We start from the raw sequence: 25,952 nt of genomic DNA, 5'->3' as shown, positions 1-25,952 counted from the left end.
ATGCATACTATTAGCAGTTTTTAGGCATAAATTTCCAATGCAGTATGTGTCTACAAGACTACAACTATTGATGGGAAGTTTTTTTTTTTGCCGTAGGAGTTGAACCCATGACCTCTTCACTGAGACGTCAGGTTCCTAACCATCCTACTACTCCTCCATTGAATAACAAGAGTCATAAGACAAATGTGTCTACAACTGTTTTATATTTATCTTTTTAAATATTTTATTAAAAAATGTGCTCATTTTGGCAGAAGTCATAGATACCATACAAGATTATGTGCCGAGATGGGCAGAGAAATGTGCTTATTTGTGTCAAACCATACAAGATTTCAATGCAGATTCTATGCTAAATTTGCCTACTTTAGAAGCATAAAAAGTGAATTATGTGCAGAAGTGGGGAAATTGACACAGAATCGTTACCATACAACCCCTCATTTCCTTCCACTTCTTTGTTATCTTCTCTGTTATCACTTGTTGTAAATATGTAAGGGGCATATTTGTCTTTTTATATTGTGTTAGGACAGTGTCTTATTGATTTGTTTTTTGCTTTTTTTTGGTAAAAGTGTCTTATTGATTTGTTTGAAAGGTCATTCAGATCATTCAGGGTTTTATATATATACAATTTGGGGCTTAGGGTTAATACACGATTCACTCTCATTTCTCTCATTCGTTTTCTTCTTCTGTAGCGTGGTTGGAGCTTTGGTTCTCGTATGACCTAGTTTCTCTTGATCTTATTGGTTGGATCTTACATGGAGGATTAGATGCCTTGGCTTAGATGCATTGAAGACACTGCTGCTGTTGGTGTTCTTGGTCTGCGCATAAAGAGAGAAGGAGCTGATTCGGTTCTTGGTTCACTCCTGTTGTTTTCTGGTTTCAGAAGAAGAATTCAGGGTGAGAACCGGAGCAGTTCTGTTTCTCGTAACAATTTTAATGAGGATACAGTTCTAATTCTATTTTGTTTTCTGGTTTCAGAAGAAGAATTCAGAGTGAACCGGAGCAGTTATGTTTTTCGTAACAATTTTAATGAGATACAGTTCTAATTCTATTTTGTTTTCGACGAGTACAGTTTTAAAAGCAACCGAAAAGCAAGAAACAATTAGTGTGAATGGTATAACTAGTCAATATCATTGTTGTGGAAACATAAGAAAAAAACTCATTATATTAGAAAGAAACAAATATAAAGAAGCATAAATGTGAATTATATAATTATGTAATCCGGAACACACATCCATATTCAACATAAATTACTTTGTGTGGTACGAAAGCTTGAGTAGAAACCTCGGCAACCACTAACTCCCCTGCCTTGTAACTTCACAAGTCATCATGGAACTTGTGTAACTTCACAAGTCATCATGGAAAAAGGATGCTTCCAAATAACTTGTGTAACTTCACACAAGTATCCAGATAATTTGTGTTACATTTGTGTAACTTCACACAAGTAGGCAAGGGAGTTAGTGGTTGCCGAGGTTTTCTTTGCGTACCTCACACAAAGTGGTTTATCCTTGAATATGGGTGTGTCCTGATTACATAGTTATACCATTCACATTTATGCTTCTTTATATTTGCTTCTTTCCAATATATTGAGTTTTTTTCTTTTGGTCGTATGGCAGATTTCACAACAATGATATTGACTCCTGGTCCTCTTATTAATTTTTTAACTGCCAAGACAACCAGAATGTAAGGGGTCACCCCCAGATTGACTGGGCAAAGTTAAAGAACTCTTGATGCTGCCTTCCCAGATTGACTAGGCAAAGGTAAAGAACTCTTTAACATCTCTCTTTTCTGTATCCCCGGCCAAAAGAATATGAGGATCAAAGCAATACACAACAATATGGAATTCAAAATTACATGATTGAGTGAGAAGCCCTGCAACCAGCAACTGTATGTTCCTTTCTTCATTGCTTTTAGCTACGACAAAACTTTTATTCTTTTAGATTCTTTCTTTTCCTTGGCATTTGGTGGCAAAAACTTCTAATCTTGTTTTGTTCTTTGATCAAAGTTTCACGTTGAAAGTGAGAAATGGAAATGATGAAGACCAGGTGATGGAGTTTACAGTTTATGATTATTTTACGCAGTCCATAAAATTAAGCTAACATACTCTGATTACATGCCATGCCTTGATGCTGGTAATCGAAGTGGCCCAATTACCTTCCATTGGAGGTTGGAAATTTTTTTCTTTTCCTATTTGGCTTTGGGTTTATATATTTGTGCAAATGTGCAATGCATTTACGCCTTCTCCTTGTGTAACCTTTTCTTGTTGACCTTTTATTCCAGCTCTGTTCGCTTGTGTCATTGCAAAGATATACAAAGGCACCATCTAGCTTACAGAGATCTGCCTTAGTTGAAAAATCAAGGTAAAGGCCTCAGGAACGCATTCAAGTATTGATAAATGTAGGTTTTCTCTCTCACTTGGATTCATGCTTTGCTTATTCTTTAGTGTTGTATCTTTTCTCACACGCATTTTATGGTAGGCTGTGAATAAATACCGATATGATGAAGATCCAGTACTTGCTAGTTGTGGAATTTCCATTGAGAAAAAGCTAACTGCAGTTCAGGGTCGTGTTCTTAATGCACCAACGGTGAGTTCCCCCCCCCCCCCCCCCGGTGATAATCCCTTCTCATATTTTGGTTAGTCTGGTGTCATCTTCCACTTGAATTATCACCTTCATTCTTGTTGTGTACCTGTGGTTCCAGCTAAAGGTTGGCAATAATGAAGATTGTGTCCCTCGAAATGGACGATGGAACTTTAATAATAAGGTGATTGTCTTTGCATTGATTCATTTGTTTTTTCGTGTTACTGTATCAAATAAATATATGTCACTTTGATTCATCTTTCCTACAGAAACTACTGGACGCGACTCAAATTGATCACTGGATAGCTGTCAACTTCTCTTCCCGTTGTGATATGTGCCATGTCTCTCGGAAACTTACCTACTGTGGAAGAAATAAGGGGATTGTAAGTTACCTTGTGATTGTTCTAACAGTTTAAGTCTAGCAAGGTGCTTCCTTTTATTGTTGCAATTTCTTCTTGCTTTTCAGCATATCAAGCGTCCATATACATTAATTGAAGAAGAACCCCTGGAGGAGGGCTGGCCCTGTTGTAAGGGTTGAAAAGATGTTTGAACAGATTAGAGCTAAGCTTCCTCAGCGGCCTCAATTTATCCTGTGTACTGCCAAAGAAAAAAAATTCTGATATTTATGGTATGTTTGTGTGCTTATTCTAAACGTTATACATTCATTCCATTTGTTTTCTAAAAGTTGTTGGTTTTCCATTATCAAGGACCTTGGAAGAAGAAAAACATTCATGAAGAGGGGATTGTTACATAGTGCATTTCCCCCACTAAGCTCAATGATCAGTATCTGACAAATGTTCTTCTGAAAATCAATTCCAAGGTAAACTTGATTGACAAATGATCTCATTCCTGCTTTCACTTTTTCCTCTTTTGAAGTTTCAGGTTATTAATTTATTTGCTTCTGTTTGATTTTATACTACCCTCGCTTTTCAGCTTGGAGGTACAAATTCTTTTTTGGCAATTGAGCTTTCTCTATGTATTCCATTCGTAAAGGACACTGCTACAATGATCGTGGGATGAATGTTTCCCATGGTTATCCTGGTCATTCTGATGTCCCATCCATCGCTGCGGTATTCTTACTATCATGTTGGTTTATATTTTGTATATTATGTTTGGCTCATCCTGATGATTCTGTTGCTGATCTCAGTATTGTGGAATTCTCAGGCTGTTGGTTCCATATCTTGGCCATTGATATCAAGGTATAGGGCAGCTGTAAGAACTCAATCTCCAAAGGTGGAGATGATTGACTCTTTGTACAAACCACTAGCAAATGGAGATGATGATGGCATTATGAGGTGTTTCTTTCTGTAACAATATCCCTAGTATTAATAGACAAAACTTTACTGTTTTAATAGTCCTATTTCTAGCCAGAATTTAAAGAGAAATTTGTTTACCCCGTCAAATTTCCTTAGATACTGTTGTAGATTCATTAGGGCTGTTGACATATTTTGATGCCTTAATTTTTTTTCATAGTGTTGAAAGATGTGCTGTCTAATGGATTGCAGGGAGTTACTGGATGACTTCTATCTGTTGAGCCATTCGTGCAAACCAGAGCAGGTCATCATTTTTAGGTATGTCTACTGTGTTGGAAGGATTGTCTGTTTGCCCAAGACTTGGTTTTTATGGGCTTAGGAAGCATTAAAAGAGTTACTTGGTATATTTGGGTCTGATAACACAAAATTTGGTGTGTGGTGGGATTCTGAACTAAATAGTTGAGGTTGGATCTCTTCACAGGATGTTCTGATATATGCTTTGGGTTTTTCCAATTGGTATAGCTTGAATATGATTTATGGTTAGCTATTGGTTTGGTTCTTATGCTTTGAGGGTAGAACATCTGGTCAAATGTTCTTTCACCTGGAAATTTATGTCCTACAAACTTTTTTGCATTGGGAGTTATACAACTAAAATTATTATGAATATTTTTTTAATCCTTTCTTATGTTTTTTGTTGTGATTTTTTTTTGTGGGGCCAAACAAGTTTTGTTATGTCTTTGCTTTCTCCATCAAGATTGGGGCTTTTTTTTCCTTGCCTTTCCCCTTTTGTTTTTTCCTTCTTTCCTTTACCTCTTTTAGTGAAATTGAAATTTGCTCATGTTTTCAGGGATGGACTGAGTGAATCGCAGTTTAACCAAGTTCTGAACATTGAGCTGGAGCAAGTCATAAAGGTTTTTCCCTATCAAGCTAGATGTTTTCTTCCTCTCACGTTCATTCTGTAGCAAAGGTTATATCCTGCCAAATTTTCATCCTGATGAGATTGTTTGTGGCCATTTTAAGTGGCATATGAATAACCCTACTATGAGAGATCTATTATATTATGTGCCTGCTTGAGAGTTGGCCATGGCTCTGGTCTGTTAAACAAGAGTTGAAATTTTATTTTGTTTCTGAATGATTTGGATTTTTAATCATCAAGTTTGTCACAGGCATTTCAACATCTGGGTGAGACTAGGCTTCCCAAATTAACTGTGATTGTGGCTCAGACAAATCATCACACAAAGATCTTCCAAGCTGGCGCCCCTGAAAATGTGCCACCCGGTTAGTACATTCAAAAGATAATGAGGTTAGATATGCAAGTTGGGCAAACGTAGTTCACCTTTCACATCTTTGTGTTCTTTCTGTACAGGCACAGTCGCGGATATGAAAGTGGTACATCCGAGGAACTATGACTTCTATATGTGTGCTCAAAATGGAATGATAGTAAGTCTTTCTGTCCATGCATATCTAGCAGAATTATTGTTTTCTATAAAGTATACAAGACTTTAGATTATTTGAAGTGAAAATATCAGTTGTTGTCTTGAAGGAAAAAGATTGAATAAAAAACAAAATTGTTCTGCTTTTAAATATCTCAAAGGCCCCCTCATTCCCCCAACCATCCGGAGAAAAATGTAAAGAAAAAGAAAAAGGTGACAACATCTTTGCCATATTTTCTTTCAAATGTAGGATGCTACCCCTTTTATGGTTTGGATTCTTTCCTTGTCATAGGTATAGGGGAGTCTTGAGAGTACATATCTTCTTTTTCTTTTCCCCCTGCTGTATTGGTGACGTTGGAAGAGAAACCAACAGCACACCCTTTTACTGGAAGGACACCTAGGCAGTGCCTTAAACAACTGTCATTGTTACGTTTTATCTGAAACAATGAAAATTCAAAACCCTTTTAAATTTTATTACCATACCATTGCTTTTCCATGATATTTGTGTTTCTGTTGAAAAGATTTGACCCAATGTAAAGGCATTCACCTCTTATAGAGGTGGTATTCATCCTCCTCGTGGAATTATTGTTAGTCCCTTGGATGAATCTTGGTTGTCTCAAACATTTTCATGCATGACTGATGTTTTTCAGTAGACGATCCAACTTCCAATGTATCTAGATGGGGTGATGACCAAGGGAATGTAATCATAGAACATATTCTAGTGCAACTGTGAAAGCTTTGTGTTTAGATCTTCTATAAATTTGCATCAACCTCCCTTATTTATACAATGTTTAATGCTTCACCAGTAGGCTGTACCTTAATTTTATTGTTCTTTGGTTTCATTGTATCCCATGACTCAATATCTTTCTTTTTCATTTTATTTTATGATAAAAAACAAAAGGGTACATCACGTCCAGCGGACTACCATGTCTTGCTTGATGAAATTGGTTTCAATGTGGATGGTCTGCAAAGCCTTGTTCATTCACTGTCCTACTTGTAAGCTTACCATCATTTTAATCCCAGTATCTTTCTTTATATCCTGTAGATGGCTATGTTAATAAGCCCACCAAATGGTTTAATTATTATTATTCTTGTGGATTAATTCAGGTACCAGAGGAGCACAACTGCTATATCAATTGGTAAGTTCATCCTATTCCATTCTTCTTTATAAGGCCATAGATTCATATTGATACAGCTTAGCCCAGTATATGCAATCAGATACGGTGTCATGATCCTTTCTAGTCATCATCAAGTTCTACAGTGTGAACCATGACTAGTGAGGCACTGTGAAACCCTGATGATGACTATCAATTGAAATTGGAATGGTCAATCTATGCTTCATGGGATCAAAGTTTATCAGTATTGTTCTCAAGGCAGCAAAAGAGAAGGAAAAATAATTGCTAAGGTTAATGTAAATATTTACTTCCCCTGTATCTGTTGTGTAATTATCACACTGTCTGATTATTCATCTGGCTTTTGTTTGTTTCTCCAGTGGCACCAATCTGCTATGCCCGTCTTGCTGCTCGACAAAGATTAGGGATCATCTCCCCAATGGCTTTCCAACCACAAGAACAGAAAAGCTCCCAAGTATCTACACTTAAAGTATTAGTGCTCCCCCGACAGCTTTCCAACCACAAGAATAGAAAAAACTCCTAAGTATCTACACTTCAAAGTATTATTATTTTAGCAACAGAAAAGTTCTAGCTATATTTTCAATGCATCAGCAGAAGAACATAGAGTTTGAACGTCTGGGTGCAACCTAGGGAACTCGGGAAAACGGAAATCCCTAGGTTGCACCCAAATGTTCAAATTCTATGTTCTTCTGCTGATGCATTGAGAGTATGACTAAAACTTTACTATTGTTGAGATAGTAATACTTTGAAGTGTAAATACTTAGATGGTATAGGATAATGGTTGTTCCCAAATTGTTTGTTTTTGTTTTCCTATACCATTTAAGTATTACACTTTAAAAGTACTACTATCTCAACAATAGAAAAGCTCCAATTATACTCCCAATGCATCAGCAAAAGAATATAGAGTTTGAACATTTGATGCATTGGGAGTATAGTTGGAGCTTTTCTGTTGAGATAGTAGTACTTTAAAGTGTAGATACTTAGATGGTATAGAATAACCAAAACAAACAATTTGAGGGCAACCATTATCCTATACCATCTATGTATCTCCACTTCAAAGTATTACTATAGAAAAGTTTTAGTTATACTCTCAATGCATCAGCAGAAGATACTCACTTATTTTAATAGTTTCAAAACTATTACATTGTAAAAAGAAAGCCATTGGGAAGATACTCACATAATAGTAATGAATTTTCCACTATTGAAAAAAGAATTTGGGGGCATTTAAAAAAGGAAAGAATATGGATCATTCAATTCCCAATGTCTTAAAAAAGGAGTTTAGTTATAAGAAAGTAACTTTATTTTCAAATTTACTATTCTAGAATGAAATATTTTCTGGGGGGAGATAGAATTACAAAGAAAACCAATCGCTCAAGCAACCTTATTCATGTGTTGTACATTTATATCATGTCGAGGAGTTGAATTATTGTGCGAATTTTCTGGTTGAATCCTTTCAATTTTATCTAGGAAATTCATTCTCATCCTCTAGCTTTGTACCCATGGAAAATTATCAATGATAAAAATTACAGTAAATTTGTAATCTTATCTTATTATTCACAATTAATAAATTATAATTTCTCAAAGGAAAAAAATCACAAATTTTTTATAAAACCAATGATCAGCCCAACCAGTCAAGCTGTCAATTTGGATCCATCTAAAATGTTGATTCCGGTAATAATATTGAATCTTTGTCTCACTTGGACTTAGATATGATTACTAAAAAGCTTCATTATTTCATGATTATAAATCGAGATTTTAATTTTCAAATATTATTTGAGATATTAAAATAATAACTAATCGAAATAAGGATCAGGTGATCCATTATAAAATTACTAATAATTTCATGAAGAAGGACCCATAAAGGAATGAAAACTACTATATTGTTATTTAGTGTAAAAAGATTGGATTCAAGTGCTTCAAATAATGTCAGTGGCAGTTAAGAAATTGGAACTGTGGTTGGTCCATTCAAAGTGTGACATTTAAATCTTGATGATGGATTAGTTGTAGTCTTGTAGACCATTAGTTTAAGATAAACACTCTAATAAGGAAAGAAATATATAAAACCCTCAAAACTTGGATTTTTTTTTTTCAAAAACAAAAAACAACAAAATTCTTACATACATGAGTTAAAAAGATCTGGTTAGTTCAATCTATCGGATCTAAATTGGTTATTTGTCAAATTTCACAAGAAAGTCCAATTGTTTCTCATTTTCTTGTTTTAACAATGATATTATTCACAGTAGACATCAATTGATTGGTATTGATCTAATATGATTAGTGGTTATAAAGCTTTTTTTTTTTTTTTTGGGTAAACGATGAAGCCACTTTTTTGATTCGGCCATTTATGTATTACTGCATATATTGTGCAAAAGGGCAGGACTTAGTGCAGTGGTCAACAAACCAATATTGTAGCTTGAGGTCAAGACAATATAACAAAGTTGTTGGGGTGAGGCTACGAAGAAAAGTTTTCCCCTTGAACTTTGCTGTGCAGAAGTCTTTAGCATTAGCTTCTTTTTTTTTTTTCTTCATATGAATGAGAATTATGAAAATTTTACAAATACATATATTGAAATGTGTTCATCGACATTGTGATGAATATGATTACACGACAGTAATAGTCCACCAACCTGATATACCAGAGACTGACATATATATATATATATATATATATAAATATATATATATATATATATATATATATATATATATATATATATATATATATATATATATAAAGATATATATATATATATATATATATATATAGTCAAACAAGTATTGATGATATGGGTATGTATCAACCTGGTATATATCAACCAATATGATATTGATACCGGTACCTAATTCGATTGATTTTTTTTTGTAGAATTAGTTTTTTTTTTTTTGGTAAATTAGTATAACTAATTCAATTGACTTAAAGTTTATAATAATCAAAACTAGATCTTTCGACGCCAAAATAAAATAAAAAAAAAAATTTACATGAGATCAAACTAAAATAATTTACCACATATCAAATATCAAATAAGACGAATATATTGTAAAAAGAAAATGACACACAAATGTACAAAAACCAGAATATTGATATTTGTTGTAAAATGATTGGATACAAATAGTTCAAAGAATGGCAATGGCAGATATGGAAATTGGAACTTTGTTTGGTTCATTCAAAGTGTGACAAGTAAATCTGATGATGGATTAGTTGTAGACCATTTTATATATAGCACTCCAATAAGAATAAAAATATATAAAACCCTCAAAACTTGATAGATGAGAGAACTTAGGTCAATCTATATGATCAAAATTGGTAATTAGTCAAATTTCTTAAGAAAGTCCAATAATTTCTCCTTTTCTTAGTTTGACAATAATATCTTAGAACCAAAATAAATAAATAAAATTGATAATAATATCATTTGTGATTGACATTAATTCGATATTGATCTAATATGAAATGTAATTATCAAAGCCATTCTTTTGAATTGGTCATTATATCGATTATTGTATGTATTGTGTGAAGAGTAGACTCTAAATCACTATTGTAACTTGAGGTAAAAAAAAATACAACAACATTACTGGGGCAAGGTTACGAGGAAAATTCTCCCCCTTAGATTTTGCTTGTAAGAAAAACTTTGATATGGATTGTTTTTCTTTTACATATAGTAATGAAGATTATGAATTTTTCACTAATAAATGAATCAAAATGTGTTCATCAATATTCTGACCAATACAATTACACAAATGTAATAGTCAATCAACCTGATACACCAAAGACTGTAACCCATATATAATCAAGCAAGTATTGATGATATCAACTAATATAATACTAATACAGATGGCAATACCTAAGTCAATTGACTTAAAAGTTTACAATAATCAAAACTACATGAGATCATATAAAAAAATAAAAATTAAAATAATCTACTACATGTCAAATATCAAGTAGGACAAGCATGCTTTAATGGACCACTAAACCAAACCCAAATCCCAAAGGTTTACAAAATATAAAAAAAGAGATTAGCATTATAGTATCTCTTTTGTCCACGTGTTATTGAAGGAATGTGTTAGAATTTTTTTTATCAAAATAATGGTTTGAAAATAAATATTTTCCTAAATAATAGGAAGATATAGTTATTTTAAATTTTTTAAAGTTTGTAGTAAATGGCCAACTATATAAGTTATGATATCCCTATCGTGTGGTTATAAATATTTTATTTAGCGTATCAAAACTCTACGTACGGTTTTCTATTAAAGGACAAAAATAGAAATACACAAGGAAAGAAAGAGAGATATTAAAAAAGGAGTTCTTTTTTTCATTCATATTTTTGGGCATCAGACATCAGTTTCTTTGCGAATTTTAATTAAAAAGGAAGACAGAGGAAGGAAAATAAAAAGATCCCACTTTTCTCAACTTTGAATCCGAAGTGAAAATTTCTAATTTAATTTTCAGTTTTTCGTGAGTCGAGAGAAGCGAGAAGCGAACATAGTTAGAAGTTAATTTTTTTTTTCTTTCTTTCAATTTGGTTAGATTCCAGGATTTTCACGCTTTCAATTCATCGGTTTTGGGCTTTGATTTGGAAGTTCTTTGGTTGAAATCCAGTTTTTCTGATATTGTAAATGGAATGTTGGTTGATGAAGTGAAGAATCGATCAAGGTGAGGTGAGGTTATCCTCGGTAGAACTGTTTAAATGCTGTTTTAGAAGGAAGATTTTGAACGAATTTAGATTACTTTTCAGCGTCGCTGTTGGTACTAGTGAGGGATTCGTTTGATCTTGTTCCGAAAGGGAATTTGGTGGGTAATCGCTGTGGTGGGTGATCCAGGGAAGAGGGTTTTTAGTTTAGGATTAGTATTGTATCGATGCCGGATAATTGGCAGGTTCAGGACTCCAATGGTGTGTCCACTTCTTCTAATGCCTCTGCCGAGAACCTGGAAGGTATAATTTGATCTCAATTTCCATTTTTTTCTTTCGGGGTTGATCTATGATTGCATTGATCGTTTTATGTTCCTAATTACTGGTTAGAGCTGCTATGCGTTTATTGTTGAAGCTCCAAATGCCAATTTCTTTTTGAAATGCGGTTGCATGTTTAGTTTTTGATTTGGGTTGATTGATTGTTTGTCCTCTTCTGTTTTTTGTGGTATTTGCATCTCATACTGCTACTACTACACATGGTGATTTTCATTATTGTCATCAGCAGACGCCATGTGGCGCTTGAAAATTCAGCCCGGTGACAATCACGAGGGAGCTGCTGCCTTCTCAGGTCCTTATCCGGATCGTCCCGGTGAACCTGACTGCATATATTACTTGAGAACAGGGTTGTGTGGATTTGGAAACAATTGCCATTTTAACCATCCTGTTTATCATGGGCAGGTAAAGAAGACAGTTTCGCCATTGCTAGTATCACATACTGCAGTTCTTTGTGTATTTCAAGTCTGCCTTCTAAGTGCTTTTTCTCTCTTATTTATATCTTGTCTAGTGAGCAATTAGTTCCATTAAGACTTATTGTTTATTTATATTTTAATGTTTAATGTTGTCTGATGTTCAAGTGATTACCCACTTTGAACTTGCTTAAGTTACTTTGTGCTTTCTAACAGTGATTTAAATGTTCCAACCTGTTATAGTCATTCTGTTCCTGCAGGATGCTCAATACAGAGGTGAACTGCCTGAAAGAGTTGGAGAACCTGATTGCCAGGTATGTTAATTTTTTTCTTCTTTTCCAACTGAGGGTGTTCATGTTCTCCCAGATTTCCAAGTGGTTGGTATGTTATTGAATGTTTTGTTTGTATTATTTGTAAACATATATATGGCTATGGAGCTATGGTTTTAAGACAAGAAATTAATTCAATGTAAAGTCATAATATAATAGGGGAAGAGAAGCGTCTCTGAATCAGGAGCCAGATTAGATAGAACTGACCATTTGCTGGGCTAAGTAGGAATAGACAACCAACCAGTTGGTTCAAGGTTGAAATCCTTAGTTGATGCCGAAAGTGGTTCCTGCACTGAAGCTAACACTGGAAAACACTGTAAATAGACCTCTGCCCCTTTTTGTCATAGTATATTATCAGCAATGTAATGATTCATTTTTTATTAAGAAAGCTGAATTCTAGATTAAGAAACTGTAATTTAACTCACTCTTATAAATTCTGTATTAGATGGAAATGGAGAAAGATACAATTTGGTAGGGTACCTTAGCCCCCAAAAAATAAAATAAATTTGGTAGGTATGGTATAAAGTTTATTTCCTGCATTTTCATTGGGTTGTTTGGAAATGCAAACATGGGTATGGCTCATCATCCGAATTGTCCAGGTAACATAGATGAAGTTTGACGAAGCAGAACAGGAGCACTCATATGCCTACCCTATTTGTAAAAAAAACAACTGTCTTTCATTGAGAAAGGAGCATAAATCCTGGTCCATTTGAAGAAAAAAATGGAACGTTTTTGTCTCCATGTCTTGAATTCTTGATTGAGGGCATAGTCATCCTGTTTGAAGGTGATTGTTGTGTTTGGAAGTAGTTGGCTTTTATTTTCTGGAACTATTTCCTAAACTTTTATTTTATTTTTCCTCTAAAAATTGTTTTTGTTATTGTTTTATTGAATAAGTTATTCTGATGTCATTGAAAAGTAGATTTTACTCATGTCATCAGCCAGCAAGTTGACCTGGACAAGTCCTTGCTTGCTGAATCCTTGGCATGCTGGTCAAGTGTTTGTTTGTTGATTAGGGGTTTGACCCTCACCAGAACCTGATGAATGTCGGAACCTTGGGCACTGGGTATGGCATTATATCAGCCAGCAGGTTTTTCTGGGCAGTTGAACCCCTGGCCTATGACTTGCCCCTTTCTTGGTCTGCCAACTCTCATCCTGAAATATGTAGACACTGAATTACATCATATGATTATTCCAGTTGCAGTGAGATAGATATGATGTGCATTTCTTCTTCAAAATGGTTTGACAGATGACCCCAATTGGGTTCCTATTTTAAGAACCTGCTCATCAAAGATCTGGACATGTCTGGCATATGCTGTAATTCTTTCTCTGTTCTAATATTCTCCTATATAAAGCTTGTGTTGGCAATGAAAAGGAAGAACAAAGATGGTTGTACGTAGTTCATTTGATAAATGGATGTCTATTCAGATATCTCGAGTATAACAGTTGTCCTATACTCTTTGCCCAAATCCTGTTGATAACTCATATGTCCTACACAGCTGAGTGGTTCTCTGGTACCTTTTGGCTTTTCAGGCAATATGATGTGTATCACTTTTACTGGGGTTGTTTCTAGGGTAGATAAGAGTCTTTCAGGATGGTCTAATGTAGAATAATCATGAATCAAGGAATTGGTTTGTTCTATTTTATTCTTTCTTTCAAGTATTTAAAACTGCTTGGGACATGGAGAAAGAGTTTTGTTGCTTCTTATTCCTGAAGATACTTAAATGTAACTGAAATGATTCTTTAGGAAATACAATAATGGTAATCTGTGGCTCTTTGCTTATGTTTTTTGCAGTATTTCCTGAAGACAGGAACATGCAAATTTGGAGCGACGTGTAAATATCACCATCCACGTGAGAGACTAGATGCAGGACAGGTCCCGTTGAATGTTTTAGGTCTACCTATGCGTCAGGTATCTATTTTAGTTCAATATTTCAGTCTTTGTTTGTCACCAGCAGACATGCTAGTGCTTGAATTATCTTATCATCCAATTTTCTCTTAATGAACTATTTCATATCGTTTCATTATGGTCCTTGTTAATTATTGTTTTGTAGGAGGAGAAATCATGTTCATATTACATGCGAACTGGGTCTTGTAAATTTGGACCGGCCTGCAAGTTTAATCATCCCCAGCCTGCACCACTTGGGGCTGTGTTACCTCTAACTGGGCCTGCTGCGTATGGATCTACAGGTTCATCTGTGGCTCCTCCATCAGGCTTACCTTATGTTAGTGGACTTCCAGCATGGTCCTTACCACGGTCACCATATGTTTCTGGTCCACGTGTGCAAGGTTCTCATGCCTACATGCCTGTTGTTCTTTCTTCCCAGGGCATCATGTCTACACCACAAGGATGGAACACATATACGGTCAGTCGCTAATCTCTTCAACTTAACTCGTTGACTTTAAACTTCAATTCCTGATATTAGACTCCATCTTCTGATGAAATTGGTTTCTCTGAAATGCATCTTTGCTTTTATGTTCATCATAGAACCCTGTCTGTCTATCGCTTGCCTCCTCCCATCGATGTCTGATGCGTGCATTTTTTGCATTTTTCCGTATTGTTTGTAATTTCATAATAAGTCAGTTTCATTAGTTATATGGCCTTATTAATTTTAAATTTTTTTTTTTTTTGTTTGGGGATGGTGGCTGTAAAAGAGATTTTGTAATGATTCTTTTCCATAAATGTCTGCTTCTCAATAATTAAAGTCCACATCTTTTTATAGGTATAATTTGAAAGGATAAGCCCAAGTAGTTGGGATAATCATTGGTTAGTTTACTTAAACCTGTAAGCTTGATGCACCATGGCTGTCACCCCAGGCACTTCAAGACTCTTGTCTAACACTTAAAATGAGTATTAAGAGTTAACAAAGTCAAATCCTTTTGCTCATCTGAAAAAAGTTCAACCATTTTCCTTGTCTAGGTAACATGGCAATTATTCCTGATGTAAACTATCACTAGTTTTAATTAGTATAGTGAACTTTAGCTTTTAAAATTTCATATTTCATTCTGGACTAGAAGGAAACATCTGAATTTTAAGTTGGTTAAAAGTTAAATTGAACCATAAACTAAAAGAGTTTTTAGAAATTATATTTGTCTTTAAATGGATGTAGTACTTCATACTTTATGGACTATAGAGTATGAAAGTTTCAGTGAAAAATTATTATTCTTTAATTGAAATAGAAATATTAAATAATAAGTGACAGTACAACATTTCAATGCCTTAGTAAACATAATCCAAGATCGTTTTGGGACAAGTTACAGAAAATTTATCCTGCTGTTTCTGTGTATTATTTTTATTGTCTAATTAATCCTCATCCTTGTCTATTCGTCCTTGTTCTTTTGTAACCTCCAATGTGCATGATATCGAGCACAAATCATCTTACTGGTAGGTCAGGTTTTCTTGCGTTTGCCCAATCATCTCAATTAGGTCCCCTTATTATGACATCTTAACTTTTAGCTTAAACTCCCAATTGATTTAATTTAGTTATTGTATTTTCTTAACTTTGCTATTTAGCCATCTCAATCAAAGTTTAAAGTGTCAGGATTGGCTGACACTGATTTTTCCAATACTTGCCAATACACTACAATAGTGGCCTTACGCATGAGCCAACTAGACTAGCTGTTTTAGATCACTATCCGTACTGTCCAATCTCATCTTCAGAATCACCGTCTTAAGCTGCACTTATTTCACGGATATACTTAAAGATGTCTATGATGGTGCACAGATAATTGTAAGAATGGTTTCTGTATTTTGTTGGGGGGTTGGGGGAGAGCTCGTGAATTCCTGATTGCACTTGGACTACATCAAGGATCATCTTTAAACCTTTTCCTTTTGCCCTTGTCATGGACTCAAGATGAGGTTTCTTGGTGTATGCTGATGATATTGTTTTGGTGGATGGATAAAAGGAAAGATTAGTGCCAGGTTAGAGTTGTGGAGAGTCTGGAGACAACCTTGGAATTAAAAGGTTTTCAGCCAAGTGGAATAAAGATGGAGTGTCTAGTGTTTAACTCTGGTTACACTAAGATGGATAATGATGTGGTATAAGCTTGATGGGAAGGAGATTCTGCAAAGTGATCATTTTAGGTATCTTGGTACCATCATAAATAAAGAAGTTGATATAGAAGATGGCGTTTCACAAAGAATTGAAGTAGGAATGTAGGATGGATGAAGTGAAAACATGCATCCGAAGTGCTGAGTGATTTATGTATTTCTGTAACTTTTATATGGAAAATTTTATAGAACAATCCTAGTGACTGACAACTATGATGTAGGATCTGTAATGTAGTAGTTAAGAAGCTTAATTCAAATGTAGTAGAAAATAAGGATGTTGAGAGGGATGAATTGCAAAAGTTGGAAGGTTAAGGTAAGGAATGATCTCACATTAGAGTTGGTTTGGAATTAGCTAGGATACATGATAAGCTATGAGAAAGTTGTTTGAGGTGACATGACCATGTTCAACCAAGGCATTTGAGACTGATTTAAGGAATTAAAAGAATTACGGGCAGACCTAAAATAACCTTGAGAAAAGTGATGCATGGCTTAGGCCTTGCATCTATTAGGACTTCAAATAAAGTTGACAGGAGGATAAGGATCCATGTAGCTGGTTCCATTTAGTTAGGAATGCTGAGTTATTGTATATTTTTACTTGCTGATGGAAGGGTTGGAGTCACAAAAAGGGGAAGAATGATTTTGTAACCAAGGAATTGCGGAAGGTATAGGGTGTTTGAGGATATTATTTTAAAAAAATTTCTGTCTTGTTTTAATTTGATGAACAATTGCCTCTTTAATTGCTTCCTCTTTATTTATGATTGAATTGAGAAATTGTCACTTATACATTCAGTCTGTGGTAAACTGACCAACCAAAATGCATGAATTGGCACTTGCAACTTGATACATTAATATTCTGTTCATTTCTGATATCATTAAATATCTGATATAATTAATTCCGTACTAATGAAAGTTATTGCTGTTCGTATATGCCCTTCATTTCGGAAAGCATCATAACCTTTTTGTTGTGTTTACACTGTATATCCCTTAGTACATTCTTTTTCCTTGCTTTGCAATTTACCTCCCTCACCTTGTTTGGGTAAACAGTTGGCTTCTGTCTTTCTTGTGAAGATCAATAATGGTTAGGCATCTTTCTGTGGTCTTAACTGCCAATAATATGTTGTTGATCTTTTTGCTTTCCCTGAGAGGTTCCTTTTTTTTTGCATTGGCTATATTACCTTGCTGTTCGTGTTGCCCAACTCCTCCCACCACCATAAGAAGTGCTTTCTTTTATTTCTTCACATTATTCCTTTCATATTACTCTTACATTTTCTTTTCCACACACCAAGAGATTCTTTCAAACTGCCTCTCCAAAAGACAAAGACCCTTTTTCCTTGAGCGATTAATCTTGTCCAATATGTGTTTTAGATCCCTTTCTGAAATAATTTATATGTTGAAATGATGGGAAGTGGTGCTCTGCTATTTGTCTGAGTTGGATAATGTTTTAGTGCTATTGTTTGCTTTGGGGAATGTAAAAATGGTACCAGATTAAGGAAAATAATCCTTAGAATCCGTGATGGAAATGGTGTCATTTGAAAGAAAAGTTCTCTTTGGAATCCATGTAGGGCCTGAAATATGAAATACATGAATAATAAAATCCATATCTATCCAAATAGTTATCTGATGCCCTAATCATCCCACAGCCAAGCTCTCAGATGCATACATTGCAGTTTTTGGTTGAAGTCTCCATGCTCTTAACATGTCTCGGACTTGTAAAATTAAGAACATTCCATACAAAAGCTGGACTCCCTCTGAAATTGCTCACCTTTTGGAATTTAGACAACTGCTGTGGGAATTGATGACCGAGTGGGGGTAAGTCCAAAAGTGGCAAACCTTATAAATATTCTAACCTGTGACATTCTGATGATCTTTTTCCCTACAAATACATTGCCTTTATTCTCTGATGCTGAAAACCTGACGGTTAGATTATGCCATGGGAAAATAATGTATGGTGAAACCTGTGATCCCAATGATTTTTGAATTTATTTTTAATACATCTAGTGAGATTGTCATGCAGGGGTGGGAATTTTTTGGATTCATTGTTGATAGAGATTGTTCACATCATAGGGTTCAAAGAAACAAGTAATAAGTGCATCAACATTGTGTTGATTCATCCAGTTAATTTTCTTGTTTCTTTGTGAATTAGTGGTGATGTTTCTCACTCAAGGTAGTTTTTTTCTCATCTACCTTATTCAAATGCACTCGAATCTCTAAAATATGATCCCTAATCATTGCCACGCATTGTTCCTTGTCAGTGTCTGAGCATCTGGAATACTCAAGATTGTCTTCAGTTTCATTCAATAAAAAGTTCAGATTAGAATTATGTCACAATATGATATTTTAAAACTAAAAATTTAGTCTGTCAACTATATACACTTCTACCCAGTATGTAGTTTTAGGCCCAATCATATGATTCCCATGCAATCTGCTGCAACCTGGAATTAATTCAGTCCATTGTCTATGACTGATCTATCAATAACAGAATCAGAACAGAATCTTCTCTCAGATAATAAAATTCAGATTTAGAAGAATTGTTATAATTCAAATCAGTTGCTCAGATTTGACTAAAATTCAAACCATGTTCAGTAAACCAGGGTAAGAATATTTCATATAATTTCCAAATGGCTAGATCTCTGAGTATATGAGTCTGTCCCACTATCTCTAGGACAATGATGTATCATAATTTCATAGATCAGATTGTAATTTTGATGACAGAAAATTGATGATCAACTGAGAGTGGTTAGCTGAAATAAAATTTGACAATGACAGATCAGTAGAAGCAATAGATCAAGCAGCAATTAGATAGGTAACATTAAATCTCAGAATGCAAGGAAAAATAAGAAATCTGTAATCAGGGTTCAAGTTTCGGTCAAAACTGACTGAGATCTCAGTAAATCTCGGTTTCTTGAGAAAATAGACGAAACTTAGAGGGAAGCAAAACCTGGTTTTTAAGTGACTTAACGTCACTTGACCATAAATCGGGATATCTCACTGGTTTTTGAGAGTTTCGACTCTGGTTTCAACATACACTTGTCCATTTTGATGATTTTGTTGGATTTTGCCAAAAAACCAAGGTTTTCTTCTATTTTAGCATACACTTGTCCATTTTGATGATTCTGTTGGATTTTGCAAAAAACCAAGGTTTTCTTCTATTTTAGTGGATCTTTAACTCGAAGAAGCTAGTTTGGAGGAAGTTTTTGCCATCATACAACTGTGTCCATCTCTTGACATTGTTGTGTGAAAGTACATTAGAACCCATTGTATTTTTCTAAATTGGTAACGTAGTATTCTAGTTTAAAGCAAACAATGGTAGACTTGGGTCAAGAATCATATCAATCATTTTCAGGGATTTTTTTATTTTTTATTTTTGGGGGGAGAAAATAGCTCATCCATTGTGTTTAGAAGCCTTCAATTGGCATGTATACCAAAATCAGATGAAAAACCATCCTAGTCTCACACAAGTTTGGAGCTCCCTTCCCCCCCATCTCCCTATGCTTCTGACATCACCGGTTGGATCCCATCCCATACCAAAACCTTCACAATTGCCTTTGCTTGGAACCTCCTTAGGTCCCCTTGTCCCCTATCCCTTGGGTCCCCCTAGTTTGGTTCAAAGGCCACATCCCCTGCCACTCCTTCACCCTTTGGAGAGCCCTCAACTTGGCCCTCCCTACACAAGCTTTCCTCATCAGTCGCTACATCCCCGCCAATCCCAAATGTATCCTTTGTTGGAATGGTATTGAGGACCTTGACCACCTTTTCTTCACCTATCCCTTCTCTCGATCCATTTGGAGTTTAGCCCTTGCTTCTATTTGGCCTAGATCGAGGCGGTCTTTTGGTTTTGCTCGAGATTGGAAGTGGATTCTAAGAACGTTCTCTGGCTCCACGATTTGCAACCATGTGGGTAAGCTCGTCTTTGCTGTTACTGTTCACCACTTATGGTGGGAGCGCAACATGAGAAGATGGACTTCCAAATGCCGTTCCCGAAGCTTGATTTGGAATGTCATCTATTTTGATGTTCCTGGAGTCTTAAAATTTTCTTTCCAGTTGCCCTCTTGACTGGTTGTTGCCCCCTGTTTTCCCCTTCCTTTTCTCTTTGTATTTCTCTTTGGCCTCGGTTTTTAATATAATTATTTATTCAATAAAAAAAAATTAAAAATTAAAAAAAAAAAAAAAAAACCACCTGTTGAGATGGATGGGGAAAATTCCATGGTTTTGACCGAGGTATGTGAGATCTTGGCCAGATCTCTGTTTCTGACCAGCCATGAAATCAAGATTTTGAATAATGTAATAGAACCAGAAATGCACAGCACATATCATGGGGGAATTCTGGTTGAGGGCCTCTGTTAGGGTTTAGAACAACTAAAGCTTGAGTAGACTTCTAATGGCTGGATCTTGTTAATCCCATATTCAGATCTTGGGTTGTAGAATGAGAACAGAATATCAGGAATAGCTAGAATAATTACTCATGAAGGCAAGTAAGAAGATTGAAGATTAGTAAAGCAATAGAAAAACACCCAGGCTTCACACTGCAAGGTGGTTTTGAAGGATGAAACACAAGGTTTCAGCCTCGATGGGAGGGAGAGCAGCAATAGCCTTTTCATTAACCAGAGTTTATATTGGAAACCCAAAACATACTTAAAACACTAAAGGGGAAAGGCCTATTCTAGTCTGTAACTAATCAACATAAGCTAACCAGGAGACCGAAATAGACGTAACAAACCCTATGTGTAGTCAGCCCATTATAATGAAAACCAATTTGACTAAAGTTCCAACACATGTATAACGCAACTCGTGTATTTCCATCAAAGAAGCCTATTTAACTGATGTAACTGCATCATTCTTGGGTGCTTGTTGTGAATGATCAGCTAGGTACAAGTCTGTGTACAAAACCACCATTTGTGGGCTCTATTTATGTGAACAACTACCTAATTCATGTTTTCTTTTGCCAACCAGGGAACTATGAATCCTTTGCCATCTACAAATGTTCTTGGAGCCAATCTGGTCTATAACTCTAGGACTCAGGGTGAGTCAGGTTCCAGTGGGCAGTTGCACTTTTTATCGACACCCGCCACACATTTCCCTGAGAGACCTGACCAGCCAGAATGCCAGTATTACATGAAGACTGGAAGCTGTAAATTTGGACCCACTTGCAAGTACCATCATCCAAAAGAGAAGATTGCTCCATTGGCTACAAGTACACTGGGTCCTGTTGGCCTTCCCCTTAGACCTGTAGGTTTCTCCCCTCTCAAATCACATTATTGTTACTCCTCTACTTTGTAACTTACTTTATGGTTTTCTTGTAGGGCCAGGCTGTTTGCCAATTCTATAAACTCTATGGAATCTGCAAGTATGGTCCAACTTGCAAATTTGATCACCCATTGGCGGGATTTTATAACTACAGCATGAATGTTCCTGCTTTGTCCATGCCAGATCAAGCTTTCTTGCCTTATCCGAGAAACTCACCCATGGCCCGTTCATCTGAAACTTCTCCGACCAAGTCATCAAGGTTGCCTGACCGGATAACGAAATGTGAGACTACAAGCACCAAACAGCAGAATATAGATTTGAAAGCTTCCGAAGATCCACCACAAGAAGGAAACTCTCCGGTACACAATTCGTCGCCTTCTTCTGAACCACAACATGAACACTCTGATTAAACACACACCCTTTTCTTTTTATTGGGTGTTTTGTTCCACCAAAGGAAAATTTTCGCACATGTCTCCTCTCCCCCACTTTCACCTGCGATTCTGTGGAATGGGTTGGGTTATTTGGATATGAGTGGTGGGTGCTGGCAGGAGGCATGGATAGCTCTTTTTTGGGTGTTGAAATAAAAAGCAGGTGGAATTTGTATGTCTTAATTTATTTTCCTTCATTTCTTAATTTTCTGCTTTCCACAGATGATGTTTATCTGTCTTGACAAGAATCTGTAACTGTTTGTAATGGTGCCAAAAGATGAAGAAATTTGGCATGTTTAGTGGTGCCACCTTTTATTCATATATTTTTCACGAACATGCATTCAATTATAACTAGTAAGGGCAGTGATTTAGTTAGTAGATGGACAAATGCCCTTGCCCACTATGCTTATTGGAACATGGTACAAGAGAGTACCTTGTCTTATACCCAAGACCCAGAAAGAGAAAGGGGTAAGAGAGGGGGAGGAAATAGATTGTCTGAATCTAAGAGGTCATACCTTATAAGCAAGCACTTTGCTTTTGGACCTTTGGTGGCATTTCTTTGTAGTGTGGTGGGATGATATGGGCTTGTAGTTAATGGATTTTGAGGATGTTAAGGTGGTTCCACTGTGAGATTTGTGTCCTGCACCCTAGAGGAGAGGGGATGGTTCTATGCCCTTGATAAGGTGAGGGAGGTGGTTCTTCCATCACCTTATCTATAGTATCTAGTGGCAGAGCTCTCCCATTTTTTGATATTAACACCAATGACAATGAATTAGCTTTGAGCTTTTTAAATTTTGTTCACTTAAGTTGGGCCTTAACTCTTGTGCCCATTTAAATGGTCAATATTCCATGTTGCCCAATCTGATGAACTTGAAATTTTACAAAAAATCCAATCTTAGTTTTTCTATTAACTTTGAATTTGAAAATTACCATTTTACCCATGGGTGAAGGGAAACATAAATTTTTAAATTTTACAAGATTTCATTTAATTTTTTCAAATTTACAGAAGAATTTCCAGTTCACTCAAATACTCATTCATTTGATTGTGTCGTTTGTGAAATTAGGGCAAAGAAGGGAGTTGGATCACTAATCAGTCACAGGAAGAGTGTTAACTTGTTTCAATTCAGGCATCGTTTACAATTCCAACCCCTGCAATTCTTTGTCCTATCTAAGATTATGACATGTGACAGTTAATTATCAAAGGATCATAATTATAATTCAACTAAAAACTGAATCTAATAAATCTATAAAATTTCTTAGAATTTTATTTCAATTTTTTTCTTGAGACTAAACTGAGTTCAAATTATTTCCTAGAACTCTATGAGGGCAGAAAGTATGCATCGGGAGATTTCCTGATGGTTTAGGATTAATATTTCTCATTTAGCTTTTTGTGCTGGGCTGGTTTGCTTTTTATATTTTTTTTTAATTTTCTTTTTAATGTCTTTTAAGAAAGCGAGCTGCCAAAAAAAGGTGTAAATTTTTTTGGAAGAGATGAGTTCTTTTTAATCACATAAACTCATAAACAAATACACAAAATCAAATACAATATTTATTTATAAATAAACACAATAAGACTCATGGAGTGTGGATCATCTCCCCTGACTAGAAACACATAAATGACATAAGCAAGATTTAACTCCCAAAAAATGACACAATCAACAATGAATGGTGGCATTTCCTCCTCTTGAGCACCTAAGGCTGCGTTTGTTTGCTGGAATAAAGGTGGGGTGGGAAAATTCTTGAAAAGAGTGCAGATTTCTTACTTTTCCCTTAAAACCTAAAATTGTTTATTGTTTGGTTGCTTGGGGTGGGAAAGTGAGAGACAAATTTCCTTGAATCAAGAAAACTTGTCTTCTGATGTGACAACTCAACATTCCCACCCCAAGCTATTTTAAAACCCCACATATTTAGTGGGACTTTGTGGGAAAGTTGGGAAAAATAAAAAATAGGACCCACCACTATTACTTTTCCACAAACCCCTTTCCTTTTCTTTTATTCTCCTTCACCCAACTATACATGGGACCTACATTTTTTTTTTTCCCACCCCACCTTAGGATTGGGTTGGCTTGGCTGGTTGAATTTGACTTTTTTTTTTTTTTTTTCGCTTTCTCAAAACGAAAAGAATTTATATTATTTATGCATTTGGTGAAAGTCATACATTAAGAAGCTTTCACACATCAGCTAGTAACAGCTTATCCGTGATTATTGAACTTGGATATTTAATTCCATATGATTGGTTACTCAACTTGGATATCATTGTATAAAGAAGATTTTGCAAAACAACAAGAATGAATTATGTTTAACGTAAAGATCAAGCTTAAGATGTGAGTCAATTGATTACCCAAAAAAAAAAGAAGAAGATGTAAGTCAATTAATTACATGATTTTCCTTCTTGAACTAGTTAAGTTTGATTGCTTTAAAGGGCCTAGAAATTCTTTAGGCTTGGAAATCAGTCCGGACGCTATCTCTTCCAGAATGCTGAGAGGTGGGTGTATGAGTGTGCACCCCCCGCTCTTGTTGGGTAATGGTCCCGGTTTGGCTTGCCTGAGGCCGATCGCTTTGATCGTCTCTTCCAAGCACTTCTCCTTCTCTATGCTCTTTGGATCTACCTCTGCGTCCTTCCCAAGCGTTCTGCCTTCGATCCTGGTTTTCAAGCGGTCGTTCATCTCCTTGTGAAATTCTTTCCGCTCTTCGCGTTCTGCCTCGGGCTTCCTCTTGATCATGGAGGTGGAAGCCTGAGGTGTGACCACTTGCTTTGCTATCGTCCAATGGGTGTTCTGCATTTCCAAGAACCGCAACCACATTTGATTCATCTTTTCCTGTAGATTATCCGGGTTGTGGGGAAGTTTGTCTCCATTCAAACCTTCACGATCCCTTCGGGCCATTGGTGTCAAAGCGGCAAGGTGACCAAAGCGATTGGGGTCCCGGCTATATAACTAGGTGACAAAGCGGTGCCTAGGCGGCAATAAGGCGACAAAAGCGGTTAGGTCAAAAAATTTCAATATAATTACTTTTCAATACAACTACTTTCAATAATAAGCTAAACAAATATTCAATAGTCACATTCATAAAAAAAAAAAAAAAAAGGCATTTAAGAATCATAATTATAAAAAATAATTCAAAAAAAGAATACAAATATAAATTCATCTCATCAAACCATGGTTGTCAAAGCGTTTGCCTAGGCATTTATTGATTCATTGATTCTTGATGTTGAGTATGGCTTATGCTTCACATTTTGTTCCTTGGCGGGGTGTGAGGGTAGTGCCTCCGGAGCAAAAAATAGGTTCTATGTCACTTTGGACCTTGGAGTTCCTTTGCAGATTGGTCATCAATTAAGCGGATAAAAAAAAAAGCGATTGAAAAACCACATTACCACCTTGGCAGCCGCTTAGGCGCGCCTAGGCGGATGCTTTGACAACTATGCTTCGAGCATTACTCCCTTCTAGGATTTCTTCAAGAGTTCCTCCGCCGGAAAGTCGATTGTCACGGAGGCTTTGGGCTATAGCTGTTGCTCTGATCTCGTAACCATGCCTTTCTAAAGCGTTTTCCACAAACGGCACCAAATGATGTGTCCAAAATCTGTCGAGCCCTCCGATCAAAGCATGATCCTACAAAACAACGTCAAGAATGGCCCTCCATGGGGGTCGGAGGCCACCTCCAAAGGCTAAGTCAGCTAATGGACTAATCACATGACTCCTCCAAAGGCTAAGTCAACTAATGGATTAATCACATGACTCTGGTTAATTACAAAGTAAAAAACAATGTAATAGTTAAGGAAATGATTTAGATACCTTGAATGCGAGTAGGTCACTCGTTTATATAGATTTTACCTCTAATTCTCGATCATTGGATGCGTTTAGGATCCTTCTTGATGACCGTTTGATAGTAGGGTTTTACCCTAGATATTCGGGATTGTGGTACTTACCAACCTTAACACGATTCTCCTCTCTTGCTTCAATGGCAGTTACCCTCTTTAGCTTAGTTGTGTATCCTGTAAGATTCAGGATCACGTTCGCTGCTTCTAACCGTGAAACGGCTCTTTCCTTATGGATCATGAGAACTAGGTCAAGACTTGTACCGATCATGTCTCAAACCCGGTCTGATCGGGTTCGGTTTGATTTTCTCCGTATCAACCCCAAT

General features: G+C 35.9%; 1 protein-coding gene and 1 pseudogene across 4 annotated transcripts; both read left to right on the top strand.

Annotated features, from left to right (window-relative positions):
- Nucleotides 1-619: 619 nt before the first annotated feature.
- On the top strand, nucleotides 620-7,027 carry LOC149004100 (protein argonaute 16-like; annotated as a pseudogene). Its single transcript, XR_016175613.1, has 18 exons — nucleotides 620-891; nucleotides 973-1,881; nucleotides 2,000-2,160; nucleotides 2,275-2,391; nucleotides 2,472-2,579; nucleotides 2,695-2,757; nucleotides 2,843-2,956; nucleotides 3,040-3,201; nucleotides 3,281-3,393; nucleotides 3,507-3,643; nucleotides 3,738-3,868; nucleotides 4,079-4,144; nucleotides 4,674-4,737; nucleotides 4,993-5,104; nucleotides 5,193-5,266; nucleotides 6,161-6,255; nucleotides 6,367-6,398; nucleotides 6,752-7,027. The product of XR_016175613.1 is annotated as a protein argonaute 16-like (transcript).
- A 3,684-nt stretch (nucleotides 7,028-10,711) lies between these two features.
- On the top strand, nucleotides 10,712-22,472 carry LOC149004099 (zinc finger CCCH domain-containing protein ZFN-like). Of its 3 annotated transcripts, none has more exons than XM_089167790.1 (7): nucleotides 10,712-11,320; nucleotides 11,580-11,755; nucleotides 12,024-12,077; nucleotides 13,885-14,001; nucleotides 14,144-14,455; nucleotides 21,091-21,366; nucleotides 21,441-22,472. In XM_089167790.1, the coding sequence occupies exons 1-7, from the start codon at nucleotides 11,245-11,247 to the stop codon at nucleotides 21,792-21,794; spliced, it is 1,365 nt and encodes a 454-aa protein (XP_089023916.1). In that variant the 5' UTR covers nucleotides 10,712-11,244; the 3' UTR covers nucleotides 21,795-22,472. The 3 variants fall into 3 exon arrangements, with proteins under 3 accessions (XP_089023916.1, XP_089023917.1, XP_089023918.1); XM_089167791.1 differs by having other exon boundaries at nucleotides 11,583-11,755; nucleotides 21,441-22,470; XM_089167792.1 differs by lacking the exon at nucleotides 11,580-11,755.
- Nucleotides 22,473-25,952: the final 3,480 nt, after the last annotated feature.

Source organism: Hakea prostrata, chromosome 9 (genome assembly GCF_041222555.1).
Source record: "Hakea prostrata isolate BN-2017 chromosome 9, UWA_Hpros_2, whole genome shotgun sequence".
Lineage (NCBI taxonomy): Eukaryota > Viridiplantae > Streptophyta > Magnoliopsida > Proteales > Proteaceae > Hakea > Hakea prostrata.
This window is presented reverse-complemented; position numbering and strand designations above follow the sequence as displayed.